General features: G+C 37.0%; 1 protein-coding gene across 2 annotated transcripts in view; it reads left to right on the forward strand.

Annotated features, from left to right (window-relative positions):
• PHKB (phosphorylase kinase regulatory subunit beta) overlaps window positions 1–16713 on the forward strand; it is a 242624-nt gene that overhangs the window by 188218 nt on the left and 37693 nt on the right. For both annotated transcript variants that reach the window (XM_045076026.1, XM_004744118.3), the window contains exons 16-21: window positions 6073–6128; window positions 6643–6736; window positions 13398–13481; window positions 13902–14006; window positions 15442–15524; window positions 15731–15821. In XM_045076026.1, the coding sequence (XP_044931961.1) occupies window positions 6073–6128; window positions 6643–6736; window positions 13398–13481; window positions 13902–14006; window positions 15442–15524; window positions 15731–15821 (513 nt within the window). The remainder of the gene's footprint in view (window positions 1–6072; window positions 6129–6642; window positions 6737–13397; window positions 13482–13901; window positions 14007–15441; window positions 15525–15730; window positions 15822–16713) is intronic.

Here is a 16713-nt window from a genome sequence, read left to right on the forward strand (position 1 = left end):
CTGGCAAGGGGCATTAAATAATCCTAGCAATTACCTGGTTGGTAGACAGTGGGGAACTGGCTGGATGCTGGGGCCACAGGTAGGAAGGAGAGACACTTCATTGAAAACTTGAATAATTTTGAAATTTTGAACCATATGAATTAATTACCTACTGAAAAAATTAAATTGAAAGAAGAAAAGGGGAAGGAAACCATCAAGGCACTTTCACATTAAAGTTTCTCTGTATAACCTTTGAAAGTTGTATTACACTGTTTTATTTATAGTTCCCAGCTGCAGATCTCCTAGCTTTGCTGCTTTGACCTGATTTGGGTAATTTAAAAACTAGAATCTAGACAGATGTACCTGCAGTGTTTTAATTACCGTAGTTTTAAATTTTTAGCAAGATGAGTTACAGTGTAAAAATTCCTCTTCTACTACGGTACACTTAAACATGGTGAAGATGCTAAATTTTGTGTTATGTGGTTTTTTTTCAGAGTAAAAAAAAAATTTTAAACCTGACTTGATTCATTTGTAAAAACGGAAGTTTTTTTTTTTTTTTAAGATTATTTATTTATTTATTTGACAGACAGAGATGACAAGTAGACAGAGAGGCAGGCAGAGAGAGAGAGGAGGAAGCAGGCTCCCTGCTGAGCAGAGAGCCCGATGCGGGGCTTGATCCCAGGACCCTGGGATCATGACCTGAGCCGAAGGCAGAGGCTTTAACCCACTGAGCCACCCAGGCGCCCCGTAAAAACAGAAGTTTAAATCAGAATATTTCTAACCACAGGTTGTTGGTCTTCAGTCATGTGATTAAGATGACCTGTGTACATCCTTTGATAGTTTATATAAATACATGTACACCAAATTATGATTATTTTCCTTTGTTAAAAATATACTGTTTGTATTTGCAAACATCTGTTTTGTATATTTAAGGGATGATTTATATATTGTTAATAAATATAAACAACAGTACTTTAAAAACAAGATTCTTCTTTCAGACCACCAAATGAGCACCAACAGTCTTTATTTTAATATAAGGTATTGTATACAAGTGAGGTAAGAAAAGTGAGCATGAGGGGCCCCTCAAGGGGTTCACTCTGTAGTTCATTCTGTACAGACTGCTTATAAGCATGCAAAAAGCCTTTCAATGAGACAATATGAGTATCATCAAGTAACTCATACAGACATTACCTGCATTTGCTGATGGGGAACAGAAGATATCTGGACACCCTGATGTTTGGCAAGTTTATGGAGGAGACTATGTTGAAAGAGTGGGTCAGGATCTGGATAGACAGGAACAAAGGAGCAATTAAAATGTTGAAGTATAGAAGGACAGTAGATAGAAACTTGAGATGGATAGGAGTGACTGTTTTTAGTGGCACGCTCTTAGGCAAACAGATGGGAGATAAATAGGGAACCATAGGTAGTGGTTATATTGTAAAGGTCTTTTGGAAGTTGGACCTTTATTTGGGAAACACTGGTTTTAGAGTAAGAAGTGATAACCTAAACATTACATAAATATATGTTTACTCACCCATCTTTCGTTTCTTGTCTTCATTCATTCAACAAGTATTTTTTGACCACTTCTGTTATGTAAATCACTGACATGAGAAAATTAACCTGACTATAAAATACAGAAGATGGGCAGATGCAAGTATGAAGCAGAAAGTTGAGGAAGCATATTACAATCACTCAGAATTATGGTTGTATTTCTGGGGTTGATGAGAAGGCTAAAGTTTTTTGAACACTTAGGAGGATATGTCAGACAGTGTGTTAAATGCTTCTATGTGCTCTGTATTATCCTCATAATCCTATGAAGTAGATACTTTTATTATTCCAGTTTACCAGTGAAGAAAGGGAGGCTTAGCAAGGGAAGCTTAGCAGAGAATGGCAGAATAAATAGTATAGATATCATGTGTTTAGCAGATCAGTTTGTAAATGTATTACATGCCCTCTTTTGTTTGATTTCCCCCCTCCGTGTTAGGCAGCTTACATATCATTATTCCCACTTTACAGATAAACACATAATTGAGAAACTTTCCTGAGCAGTCATTCATCAAGTAGTAGGCACCAGCTATATGCTCAGGTACTGTTTTAGGCAATGAGGACATAGCAATGGAGACAATAGATCAAAGTTCCTGTCCTCAGGGAGTTGCTTTCTAGTGGGAATGAATAACATTGAACATTTAAATAAATAATGCAATATAATTTCTGGAGCTGATAAATACTAAGAAGTAGACAAAATAAGATAAAATGATAGAGAGGGGCGGGCTGTGGTAGAGAGAGAAGACCTTTCTGAGGAAGGGATAATGGTTGAGACCTGCATAACAAGAGGGCATTCACAAAACAATTGGGAAGGAAAAACATTCCAGACAGAAGTTCTGCAAGTGTAAAGGCCCTGTGATAGGAACACAGCTGGCTTGTTCAAGGGACAGACAGAATCCATTGGGGCTAAAACGTGGTAAAGGAAAGGAGGGAGAATGAGAAAGAAGAGGTAGGCCAGAGCTAGATCATGCAAGCCATGGTAGGACATAGGAAGCAGTTTGGTTCATATTCTGTGGGCAAAAGGAAACCACTGGAGAGTTATAAACAGGGTATGTATATATGTTTGCATGGGAGTAGGATGGAATGAGCTGGTGGTGAGATGGTATGATTTACACTTTTTGAGAAAAAAATTCTCATTGCTGTTGGCAGAATGGACTGCTGTGAATGGTGGGGTAAGACTGAGGTAGTTACAACTGTTAACTGACCAAGTGAAAGATCATGGCAACTTTGAGTAGGGTGGTCGCAGCAGTGAAGGTGGACAGAGGTGGTGTGTTTGAGACATGCTTTAGAGGTAGAACCAATATGACTGATGAATTAGTAGCACCTTTGAGAGGCAGATACCATAGTGTTTAAGAGATAGAGGAGACTGCCCAGATTTGGATTCCCCCTTTGCCACTTATTATCTGTGTGATGTTAGCTAAGTTTTTTTTAAACAACTCCATGCCTCAGTTGTCTCATTAGTAAATAAGAATAATAGTTACCTACCTAGTATGGGTGTTATGATGGTGGTTACATGGTGCTTAATAACTTATCTTTTGTTATTGTTGTTGTCTGGAGGTTTGAAGGAAAAAGGAATCAAGAATGATTTACATGGTTTTGGCCAGATCAAATGAGCACATAGTGTGGGACCTTAAAGAAATAAATACTTTGATGATGATGATGAGTGGTTTTAGGGATGGAATTCAGTGGTTCAGTCTTGTTCATGGCAAATTGAAGGCATCCATTAGATGACCTGGATCATACAGGATCAAGTGATAAGGTTGGATTTGTATGTGGATCTTTTCTTTTTAACATCTGCCCCTTTTCCATCTCTGAGAGGCAGAATAACTGAATATGAGCAAAGATGCTGCTGTCAAATTGCCTGTGTCTGAATTCTAGCTCTTCTGTTAGCTAGCTCCATATCCTTGGATAAGTTACTTAAGCTTTCTTTGCCTCAGTTTTTTTTAATCTGGAAAATGGAAATAATGGTTTGTTAGAACAGTGCCTTGCACATAGACTGTTGAGTGTTTTGTTGAAGTGTTTGTTGCTGTGGTTAGTACTTTCCAATCCTGAATACTGCTACAGAAATGAAAAAAGATTCAAGAAAAGAAGATTCATACTTTTTGAGGGAAAGATTAACAGGATTTTGGTGACAAATTGGATTTGGAGGGTAAAAAACAGGAGTGAAAGGTGATTTTGAGCTAGAGTGAGCCTGTTTAGGGTGGAGGTAGGGTCAGTGAGGAGTTGAGTTCTGGAACTTTTAACTTTGGAAATAGCCAGGAGAAAATGTCCAGAAAATTAAAAATATGGGCACTAGAACTCAAGAGAAAGTTCAGGACTAGAAATATAAATATGAAATGATCTGCTTAGAGGTCATAATTTTAACTCCCAGAGTAATTGAGTTTGGTGAGAGAGACAAAGAAAGAGAAAGAAATCCAATGAGTAGAAACCAAGGACTTAAGTATGAGGTTTTCAGTCTCTAAAGGCAAAGTAGGTTAGATGGCAGAATACAGAATTATAGAGGCAAGAAAGGTAAAAAGTAAGAAGATAGCTATAGTCTGTGTTTGAGAATAGAAGGAGAGAAAATTAGAAAGTGGTAACTTACCTGAGGATTTCTTTTAAAAGATGTTTGGAATTCTTTGGGGGAAGAACTAGCCATATAAAAATGGAGTAATAGATGGTCTTCATGTCTTAGAATGGTAGAAGCCTAGGGTGACTTAGGTATTAAAGCGAACCTCAACAAGGAAGAGAGGAACAGGTGTTCTAGAATAGATGTAAAAACAGTAAATGCAACTGCAGTAAGTATTAGTGTCTTTATTTTTGTTAGGTGTCAATACTGTGCCTAGCACTTTGTTCCCTCCCTAAATCCTCAGCAATTCTCCGAGATAAGGGCAGTGGTTATTATTATATGGGTGAGAATACCCATGCTGAATTCTTTCTGGGGTAGAAGTGGGGTGCAGTGTCCCACTTGGGCTATGGCAAAGGCCTAAGATCATCACAGAAAGTTTTTGAGTTGTAACTTTCTGAAATGCTGAGTTTTTACAATGAAAAAATTCTTCAGCCACTAATAGTCCCCTAACTAAATACTTATTATGATTCAACATGTGTTGTGGGCATTTTAGATCTGAGTACTCTGTCATACCAATGGAAACAACATTATCCTAAAAGGTCTGTGATTCAAAAAAAAAAGATACCAATTTGCCAATCCTAATCTATAAACTACCTTATTTATTGTTATTGAAATGTTATCTGCATTCTTGTATATGTATTCACTTGCTTTTTATTTAATAATCCCTAATTGTCCTGAAGATTATGGGTAATTTGCCCACTCTAAGGTTACTTCTTTTGATGAAGTAAATACTAGATTTCATCAGAGAGAAGTAGGCTTAATGTATTCATTTGGTGTTAGAGATCTTGATGAGACTGTGAATATTAATTTTTTTCTCATCCTCCTAAGTAACATTAACTTTTAAGGTCTTTATCAAATAAAAATAGAATTTATGGCATTTTTAATGTGTATTTATTTTTGTTGGGTTGTTATATCATATTTTCTCTTATATATTCATTTAAATCACATGGAAGTCTTCCCAAAATGGCATTTTCACGATGATTCTGGGAACCATCCTTTTGAATGTATGATATTTACTGCTGATATATGTATTCTGGTGTTTCTTGCTTTCCATCATACATAAATTCTAGTGACATATTGAATACCATGGAGGGGAACTGACTGATGGTAAATCAGACATTTTACAGCATACTATTGGGAATGGAATGTTGGATTCATTACTATGAAGAAATTACATTTGATCAGTATTTTCAGAGCTTCTTAATACTGTAATTTATTGATGCTTCTTAATGTTCTCTGTTAATTAATACAGGCTCAAAATTGGGTTCATTTTAACAATGTGTAATATATGCTATAGTGAATTGTTTCCACACATGCACAAAAAGAGTAACAAATATCCAACAGTATCTTTGATTAGAACTATTAAGCCCAACAGCTTGTATTTAATGAACAGTGTTAATTACATAGTCAACTGGGTAGTTCATTCTCTACTATAGGAACTATATATTAGAATAAAGCTATTTTGATATATATGGTGCCAAAGGAAAATTAGCTAACAAGAAAGAGAATAGCCTTATATGTGGTTAAGATGTCAAATGAACAATTTTAACTCACAGTCATTATTTTACAGAGAATGCATAAGTTGGGTTTTTATTTTTAGTTCGTTCTCTTCCCTTCAGAGTTAAATGATGGAAAATGACTCTCAGTCCCAAAAGTACTCTTATGCATCATTCAAAATAGGCCTGACAGGCTAGCCCCTCTGGTAAGGGTGAGATTTATAGCTTTCTGTTCCTTGGTGTTCCATTACTCTGTCTACACCATCAAATTGATTAGTAGGCAGTGGAGAGCAAGGAAAGAGAGGTGACTGCATGGAGCCAGTAGGTGTCCATCATTTTAATGAACTGATTAGAGATAGTTAATACTGTCCTTGATTCTCATTGTAGCTGATGATGGCCAGATCTTTTAAAATTTTTCTCCCCCTCCCTTATTCTATATTACAGGGCCCACTGGAAAATGATTTGGTTGTTCATGTAGCACTAATAGCAGAAAGCCAACGGTATGAAATCCGGATGGGTGGTGTGTTCCTTTGGGAGGAAGGAGAGGGGGCTTATTGCTTTATGTTACAATATTGAGTATGTGGTAGAGATTAATTTCACAGACCCCTTGACAGGGTTTCAAGGAGTCATTAATGTCACTTTAAGTGCCAGAACAACATTGCTTTCATGTTTAAAATAATTTTGTTTTAGTTGATGTGAATATTAAAGACTGTGTGACCTGTGCCAGTGTTGCCTGGGGTGTAGTTCAGATGAGTTAGTGCCACAGATACTGGGAGTTCCCCAAATCAGTGCTTGCTCTTTCTGCCAGCCCCCAGAGCTCCCACCTGATGCCTAGTAAGGAACTCCAGGGGGCCTCTGGATCCCAGCACAGATGGCATATTGCTCACATTAATAAATTAAAATGTTCTCCAAGCTAGCATAGTCTCCTTCCTCCCCACCTCCTCCTCCACCGTTCTCTACACTCTACGTGCATTGCCTAAAAATGTCTCTTCCCTTTTTCCCTGTGTTTTTTAGCCTTCAAGTTTTCCTCAACACATATGGTATTCAGACTCAAACTCCTCAACAGGTAGAACCTATTCAGATTTGGGCTCAGCAGGAGCTGGTGAAAGTAAGTGATTCTACTTCTTTACTGTCAATTTTGTAGAGGTACTAGAGCATGAAGATTAGACTTAGTTTACAGTCAGGTAGCATAGTTAAAATCTGATTCTGAAATAGAGTCATTAATCCAGAAGTCTTTCTCATTCAGTTGAGAAACCTACCTTATCAGACATTGTTACTAAAAAACCCTTGCATTGTGTGTGTATACATTATATTCATAGGTCTATTGATTCTTACTTCTAAAATCGATTACTGAACTAGACTGAACATTTAAATAACAAATTAACCTGAATTTTAGTGCCTTGTGTTTAAAATTAACATTTATACTGGACTTGGTAATTTTCCCTTACATTAACTATTAAACAAAATTTCTCATTGAAATATTTATTGGTAATAACTACTTCCATTTTTCTTTTGCCTTACTTATTTGGGGTCTGAAGTAATTCTCACCTTTCTGGTTTGCTCGGTCTCAAAGTAACAGCTGAGTTCATTCTTAATGTTGTTATGTACCTATTTAGATTGGAGTAAAGGGTGATTTTGGGGGCCTTTTGCATGTAATACTCTGCAGAAGAATTCAGAAATGCCTGTTTAGGAATATTCCTGCCCATTAGTGACAGGAAATTGTTGACTTCCATCAGTTATTTATTTATTTACTTACTTATTTATTTTTAAAGATTTTATTTATTTGAGAGAGAGCTAGAGAGAAAGTGTGTGTGTGCATGAGCAGGGGGGGAAGGAGGGAGAAACAGACTCCCCACTGAGCAGGGAACCCAATTCCACTAGTTATTTATAAGCCATCACTTCTACATAGTAATTGTTAAAAACAATACAGGAACAAACTCTGAAGTGTTTGATGTAAGTGTTTAGAATTTTGTCTCTCAAATAATCAAGGTTAGCTCAGTTAGGTTGATATAACCATTTGTGGTCAAAGCCTTAATGCTACAACAAGGAATTCAAGCTTAGAGAAGAGAAGTGTACTTTGCATGGGAGAAGGCAGGGCCTTAGAGCGTCACTGCTGATTGGACAGGACTTTGTCCAAGGGCAACAAAACCAGAACCTGGGTGTCAGATCACCCTGAGTACTAGCTCTTTGAGGGCTCTTAAACCTCTTCTAACAAATTTAGAGCTCTTATCCCCTCTGATTAAAGAGATAAGGCTGAAAATTCAAGGATCCCTAGAGTAGGTAACACTTTGAAATCATGCCAACATGTAAATAAATGGGCTTTGTGGTAGAAGAGGAGAGGGACCAGAGGATTCACAAGGCAAGGAGAGGAGGCAGCATGAAGTGGGGAAAATCTAAGTCTCTAACACTCTATTATTACTGGCTACATTTGCTGATATACTTTTTATGGTTCTTCACTGAAAGCTCCAGAGAATAGTAACAAAGATTATTACTCTTTGATAAACATGTGCTCAAAGCAAATAAACTTGACTCCATTTTTTTCAAGCCTAATTTATATTGCAATTTTTTTTTAATCTTCGGTGAATCTGTACTCCACCAGACAATATGCAGTCAATATTTTAAAGATAAACATGGCTTTAAATGACTTAAATGTGACATTTTATGCATCCATTGATTAGTGAACACCTGCTATGTGCAGAATTTTGTGTGGGACACTCAGATAAAATGGCTCTGTGCTCTGTCCCTGTTCTCAGTAAACTCTGAGTCTATTGGTATGACAGGAAAAATAGTTAATTACAATCCACCTAGATTCATGCTATAATATATGTTTAACAAGGTGCTGTGGAGGTGCTAGGAAGCATTCAATTTAGACTAAGGTGAAGACTTGGGGCACCTGGGTGGCTCAGCCGGTTAAGTGTCCAGCTCTTTGTTTCAGCTCAGGTCATGATCTCAGGGTCATGGATTGAGCCCCGAGTCAGGCTCTGCACTGGGCATGGACACTGCTTAAGAATATCTCTCTCTCTCTGTCTCTCTCCCTCTCTATCTGCCCCTTCCCTCAACTAGTGTGCACGAATGTGCTCTCTCTCAAAAAAATAAATTGAAAGAGTAAGGTGAAGAGTTCTAAAAGGACCTGACTTATTTTATGTTTTGTTGTTTTAAAGATGGTGTGAACAAATGGGTATGTGGTTTGGGTAAAATGAGACTTGGGGCCAAGAGTCCAACTTCCCTAATCATGTGTCAAGATAGAAAATTCTCTGTGGCTACAGCCTTTATGTTCCAAGCTAGCTGCTCTTTGGGATTCATCCTCTAAGATATACTGCCTAGTATATTGCTTCTTATAAGCTTATCTTTAAAAAAAAGTTAATTCTCGTGTAGTTAACATACAATATTATATTAGTTTCAGGTCTACAATAGTCCCATATATTACTCAGTGATAAGCCCACCTTTTATTATTTTTTTTTAAAGATTTTACTTATTTATTTGAGAGAGGAAGAGAGAAAGAGGGAGAGTGAGAGAGAGCATGAGAGGGGAGAAGGTCAGAAGGAGAAGCAGACTCCCCAAAGAGCTGAGAGCCCAAAGCGGGACTTGATCTCAGGACTCCAGGATCATGACCTGAGCCAAAGGCAGTTGCTTAACCAACTGAGCCACCCAGGCACCCTAAGCCCACCTTTTAGAAGTAAAAGTGTGCCCTTCAATCTCAGTTAATGCACATGTTCTTATGCCAGTGGCTCATCTTTCTGTTCTAAGGAGCTGTACCTTCCTTCAGCTCACTCAAGAGATAGAGCAGACAGCTGAGAGCAGGACTTATACTGTGTGTAGTTAATGTTTCATGATGTGGCGACTGTGGTGTGATTCACTTCAGGGGGAGATGAATATAGTGTGATCTAGAATGAAGTTCTGTTGTTTAGCCATTACAATATGCTATTTCAGTGGATTAAATGGTGTGGATGTGTACAATGTGGGGACAGTTTTATCCACACCCTGGAATGTGGGGAGCATTCTAGGTCTTTCTACACAATTGTCAGAGACCTACTATACCTTGGTTCAGAAAATTAAGGAAAACCCTGTCACTGTAACACAGTAGTATTTAAAGGAAATCTAGGTCAGTACATTTTAACTTGTACATAGTTAATTAATCACCTGTCCAAAAGAAGAAATCTAAAATAGCTTAGACATACATTCATTTCTGAAAATTTGGAAAATATTTGAGAGAAAGTGGACTCCATCTAGCATAGAATGCTGTAGTTTCAGGGCAGCTATATAGCCTAATGCTTATAGGGTACTTTTTCTGGCCAGTTGATTTTATTTAAAATGAGAGCCATTATTCCAGAGTCAGTATTCAGAGCCCGGGTGGCTCAGGAGGACATTCAGTTGCTCCCTCATTCCTCTATCAGGTATTTCCTGAGCACCAGCTATGTGCCAGGCACAGTGCCAACCAGCTGCAAGGAAGCTGTTCTCTAGGAACATAGCAATGCAGAAGGAGAAGGAGACACCGAGCTAACTCTGACATGGGAGTGTACACAATAGCATAATGACCAGAGACTTCTGGTGATGACATTAATTTTAGGTACAGTGAGGTTCATATTTGAAGCAGTTCAGGGGAAAACAGGTTAAATTTCCTCCTCTCATCAAATAGAAAAATAAATTCCAGACGGATTTAAGATTTAAACTTTTTAAAATGATATAAACAAAATCTTTAGAAGAACAAATAGAACAGTTTACAACTGGAGTGAGAGTCCCTTCTTAGAATAATGCCAGCACTAAAAAAGTCTTTAAGGAAATGATTGACAAATTTAACTAAATAGGGCTGAAGACGGGATAACAACCTGGCACATCGGAGGTGCTTGTGAAATTTCCTAGTAGGGAAATGTTTAGATTGAAATACCGCATACTGCAATGATGTTTGACCTACTCTGCAGTCATTCTCACATTTTGTAACATTGAAGATGAGCAAACTGGGTAAAATATTTATACAAAGGGTAATATTCTTAATATACCAAGTTCTCTTACAAATCAAAAAGAATGAAAAATACCCAATAGAAAAGGAAAAAAGTGGGAAAATTTATAGAACATACAAGTAGCCATGAAATATATGGGAAAGTTCAACCATAAAATATTTGAAAACAGTAGTTTAAGATGAACTTTCTGACTCAAGGGAGTAACTAAAAAGGCCTACGCACTATTAATGGTAGTAATTTGGTCCACTATTTCTGCAGGGTGACTAACCTGGCTTTATGTTTCAAAGAAAACATATTCTCTTTGATCCAGCAAGTCTAGGAAATTATTCTGTTGAAATAATTGTACACTGTCCAGAGATGTTTACTGAATTGATTTTGAAATAAAAGAAAGTTGGGAACTACCTTCATCAAGGGATAGGTATTAAATAGGGTAAGAAGGCACCTTATTGGGTGAAGTGGTCAGCTTTGGCAGTGGTAACCTTCTAATTCATTCCAAATCCATCTGTTTTTACTTTGTAGAAATTCTAGAAGTTTCTGTTCCACTGTGGCACCTTTTTATGTTTTCCAATAGTGAGTGCTACAGATATTTTTAGGGGTTTTTATATTTCTTCGGTCATTTAAACACTGAAATGTGGAGTATATGCATAGACTCAGTTTACCATCTTGTTTTTTTTTTTTAAAGATTTTATTTATTCACTTGACAGAGAGAAATCACAAGTAGATAGAGAGGCAGGCAGAGAGAGAGAGAGGGAAGCAGGCTCCCTGCTGAGCAGAGAGCCCGATGCAGGACCCGATCCCAGGACCCCGAGATCATGACCTGAGCCGAAGGCAGCGGCCCAAACCACTGAGCCATCCAGGTGCCCCCAGTTTACCATCTTGAAACTGGAACACAATAGTACTAAGTTTTAACAAGTGGGACACCAAATAGATACAGATATATATATAGATAGATAGATATAGTTTATGAACTTATTTATGTAAATATATATACATATTGATATATGTATGTAATATGGGTATATATTTATATATATACTTTTGAAAAATCTGTAACCCTATACTTCAGGTGTTTTTTTAGGGCTTACACAATAAATTACACATCCTTCAATATATACCAAAGTGCAAGAGTTGGATAATGAGAATAAATAGGACCATTTACTTGGAGCATATGGTTTAAATTTTTCATAAAATTTAGGTAATCAGAAAAATCAATAAAGACATTTCCATTTTTAAAAATTTTTAAATTTTAATTCCATTATAGTTAACATAGTGTTGTATTAGTCTTAGGTATACAATATCATTAATCAACAATTCCATATATTACTCAGTGGTCATCAGGATAAGTGTATTCTTAATCCCTGTCATATATTTGAACCATATCCCCCACCTACCACCTTCTAATAACCTGCTATAGTTAAGAGTCAATTTTAGGGCACCAGGGTGGCTTAGTCGGTTAAGCAGCCGACTCTTGGTTTGGGCTCAGGTCATGATCTCAAGGTCCAGGGATTAAGCCTCTCATGGGGCTCCACTCTCCTTCTGCTTGTGGTTTCTTCTCTCTCCATCTCCCTTTTTCCCCTCCCTTGGCTCATGCTCTCTCTGTCTCTCTAAAATAAATAAATAAATCTTTAAAAAAGTCATGTGATATATCATTGTGGTTTTGATTTTCATTTCTCTGATGATTAGTGATATTGAACAACCTTTGATATGTCTGTTGGAATCTATTTGTATGTCTTTGAATAAATGACTGTTCATGTTTCTGCTCATTTTTTAATTGGATTATTTGTAGGTTTTGGTGTCCACTTAAATAAACTAAATGTATTTCGGATACTAACCCTTTTTTGAATATATAATTTACATATATTTCCTCCCATTCAGTAGGTTGCATTTTAGTTTTGTTGATTGATTCATTGCTTTGCAGAGGCTTTTTATTTTGATGTGTTCCCAACATTTCCATTTTGATGAGAAATACTTGAAGGTGGGAATCTAGTAGGAGATGTGAGACCCTGAATTTTTTTTTATGTACATGTGTGCATACATTTTTATTTTTTATAAACATATATTTTTATCCCCAGGGGTACAGGTCTGTGAATCGCCAGATTTACACACTTCACAGCACTCACCAAAGCACATACCCTCCCCAATGTCCATAATCCCACCCCCTTCTCCCAAACCCCCTCCCCCCAGCAACCCTCAGTTTGTTTTGTGAGATTAAGAGTCACTTATGGTTTGTCTCCCTCCCAATCCCATCTTGTTTCATTGATTCTTCTCGTACCCACTTAAGCCCCCATGTTGCATCACCACTTCCTCATATCAGGGAGATCATATGATAGTTGTCTTTCTCTGCTTGACTTATTTCGCTAAGCATGATACGCTCTAGTTCCATCCATGTTGTCGCAAATGGCAAGACCCTGAATTTTAAGACTTTAGCCAGTTTGTTGTTGTTGTTGTTTTTTATATCACACAGCAAGCATTTTTCTCTATGTATTCTTTTATGAATTGGAAAGAGCATGCAAGTTTACATTTGACAACGCAAGAACATTGTCAAATTTTACAGTGTTGCTAAGCAGATCTCCAAAGATTTACTCTCAAATCTCTCAGTGCCCCCAAATCTAAGTCATCATTGGCTAGTTTTTCTAGCCAATTCATTGGCTTCATTGTTTTCCTGCGGGTCTGTTGAGTAAGGTTTCCCTGGCCACGTTTCCTCTGGAAAGATCAGAAATTAGGAGGGTTTTAGTCAGGGGGAATAAAGGGGCCAAAAAGGAAAGCATTGATTCTTCTTGCCTGACTGATTTCCAAATTTATGTCTTACAGGCTTATTTCCACCTGGGTATCAATGAAAAATTAGGACTCTCCGGAAGGCCAGATAGGCCCATTGGCTGCCTTGGTACATCAAAGGTGCTCATAAAATCTCCTTGTGGAGCAGTGTTCAGATCATAATACCACAGAACGAAATGATGTTTGACCTGCTATGTATCCATTCTCACATTTCATTATATACTTGGGCTGATTGTCTGTATTGTTATTTTCTATAAGTAAATCCTACTGTTTGTTTTGTGTGATATCACAGAAGTCTTCTAGGAAAGAATAAGCATCTCACTGCTATATTATTTATGAACATTATAAGTTACCTGATTTTGACAGTATTTATTCAGAGGCTTTTTCTATCACAGTAGAGGTGGACTACACTTTAGTATCTTACTGATCCAATCAAGAAACTTAGAAATGTCTTTATCACTTTTAATTTTTATTAGGACTTACACTACTGTACTTTTGCCTTTGGTCCTGTTTTGTACTTTTTAAAATTATCTCTTACAGATTTATCGCATTCTAGGAAAGACTGTGGTTTGTTACCCTATCATCTTTGACCTAAGTGATTTCTACATGTCTCAAGATGTTCTACTGCTGATAGATGACATAAAGGTAGCTTCAAAACCCCTTTTTATTGAAATTGGATGACTGTGTTTCTACTGATTTTATCATATGTTATTAAATTGAGTGCTTCTGGGTGTCTGTGACACTGGGTTAACATGCTGTAAAATATGAAAGTAAAACAATGTCTGCGTGGCTTTAGAGAAAGAGTTAAATTGCTTGCAGCATTAGAATAATAGATGGAGTATGTCTTATATAAAGTTGTGTGACGTTGCTTGATAGACCATTCTATAAATGGAATGAAAAGATACAGTTTATAAAGCAAAGGGGAAACCATTTGGAAACCATGTTCATATGACAGCAGTAATTTATCTCTTTTTGAACAAAAGTTGAGTTAGGAAAGTAATTTTATTTATATTATGAAGAATGTCAAGTAAAACCTCAACCAACTCATAACATCTCGTCAGTTAAAATCTCCTCCAATCCCTTTTCCATTTGCAGAGTAGAGAAGCTTAGAGTCATGGTTTAGAGCATGAAGTCTGGACCCAGATTACATTTGTTAGAATCTTGGCTCTACTGTTTATTTACCAGCTGTATGATCTTGGGCGAGTTACTTGACTTCTCTGTGTCTCTCTTTTCTCATCTGTATAACTGAATAATAATAGGAATATTCTGAGAATTAAATGAGTTAATGTATATAAGGTGCTCAGAATAGTGCCTGACATATGGTGAAGTGTTATGTAAGTCTTTGATGTGATGATGACAATGATGATGACAACAGTAGAAATTGAGTCAAAAAAGGACTCTCCATATTTATGATTCAGTCTTGTTTCTCCCATTTGCTGTAATAAATGCACAGTAATGTGGGATGAGGATTAATCTTCTGGATGACAACCCTGGATTGATTTTTCCTCCCTGGGACCATTCCTTTTTGTTCTTCTTCTTCAAGTATTTATTTTAATTCCAGTTAGAGTTAACATACAGTGTTATATTAGTTTCACATGTACAATATAGTGATTCAGTGGTTCCATACATCACCCTGTGTTCTTCACCACAAGTGCCTTCCTTAATGTCCATCCCCCATTTCATCCTCCCACCACGCCTCTGGTAACCATCAGTTTGTTTTTTATAGTTAATGTTTCTTGACTTCTCTTTCTCTCTCTCTCTCTTTTATTTTTTTTTCCCTCCAGCCATTCGATTAGGCCACCAAAATGGAAGTAGTCTTAAAATATATGTAATCTGACTCCTTTTAAGAACAAAGTTTAAATTCAATGAAGTTTCAGACTTAAATTTGTATATATTCATACTTGTATACATGTTTGTATCATAACATTTCTACCCCTAATAGTTTATATTATCCAGGAATTGACTGTGAATTATCTTGATATATCTGAATTTTGTTGGCTATTTTCCACAAATTGTTAAACATCCTGATCAGCTCAGATATAATGCTATTACATGCTACCTCATTCTTATGTTTTGATAGAATGCACTACAGTTCATTAAGCAATACTGGAAAATGCATGGACGTCCAATTTTCCTTGTTCTCATCCGGGAAGACAATATACGGTAGGTTGACGAAAGAAGTGAGGTGCACCCATCTCACCTGCTTTAACACTGTAACCCTTTAGGAGAAGGCCCTCCTACTGTTTTTATGTCTCTGTCAGCATGTAGCAGAGAGACTTGCATATGTGAAGGATACTTAGTGTTAGATTTTTTATTTCTTATTCTGTTATTAATAATGTACTTTTTGTTTGTCTGTTTATATTTTTTAGAGGTAGTCGATTCAACCCCATATTAGATATGTTGGCAGCCTTTAAAAAGGGAATAGTTGGAGGAGTCAAAGTACATGTCGATCGTCTACAGGTAATCTTCTAAATTTCAGTGTGTTTCTGTTTCAGGACAATTAATACACAGAGCCATTTTTCTTAATATGTTCTGTTTAAGGCTTTTGTCTTAAGGTTATTCTGTGCTTACCTTCCTATTCCTATTGTAACCATCCTGTTTATTTTATCTCTCCAGTCTTGTGCTTGAACAATTACAGTGGTTTCCCAACCAGAATTTTAGACTTTAATAGCTCCTCTCCAACATCTGTTTTGCAGTTGAGGAAGCTGGCGTCCAGAGTGGTGAAGTGACCTGCCTAACACCCTAGTCCAAGTTACCTAACTCCCTGGTCCAGTATTCTTTTCCATGCTTCACAGTAACATCCAGCCTGGAGAGGATCCTCGTTTGATTCAGGACCTCACAGCATTATCTTCATAATTCCCAAATGAAAAAAGCCCCTTGTGATTCCCTGTTAGCCTCCCTGCCCACAGTTATCTTCTACTAAGCACTCTGTGCTTCTGCCAATTCAAGTTGATTACTCTGTTCTGACCTTGTAAGGTTCTGCCCCTCTGCTTATGCCATTTCCTCTATTTGGAATATCTTTTATTCTTTCAAGATGTCTGCACTTTAAAATCTTACCAAACTTTAAGACTGGTTCTGCAAACTCACCTAGGTCAAACATAATAGTACTCTTCTGGAGATCCTTCTATGACCTTAAACATGAACTAGTCAGGTTGTAGTCTGTCATGGACTTAAGTGCCTTATTTTCTACACACACACACACATAAAAATGTGATTATCTCATAGGATCTTTCGTGTAGTAGGTTCTCAATAATGAGTAAGAAAGAGGAAAATTTACAGAGGGACCTATAAGTGGCATGTTTACATACTCATTCCACTAGTGCTTGTTTTGTTTACTTTATTGGTTTTTACC

The sequence above is a fragment of the Mustela putorius genome, unplaced genomic scaffold (genome assembly GCF_011764305.1).
Source record: "Mustela putorius furo isolate JIRA1106 unplaced genomic scaffold, ASM1176430v1.1 tig00000174_pilon_pilon_pilon, whole genome shotgun sequence".
In the NCBI taxonomy this organism is placed as follows: domain Eukaryota; kingdom Metazoa; phylum Chordata; class Mammalia; order Carnivora; family Mustelidae; genus Mustela; species Mustela putorius.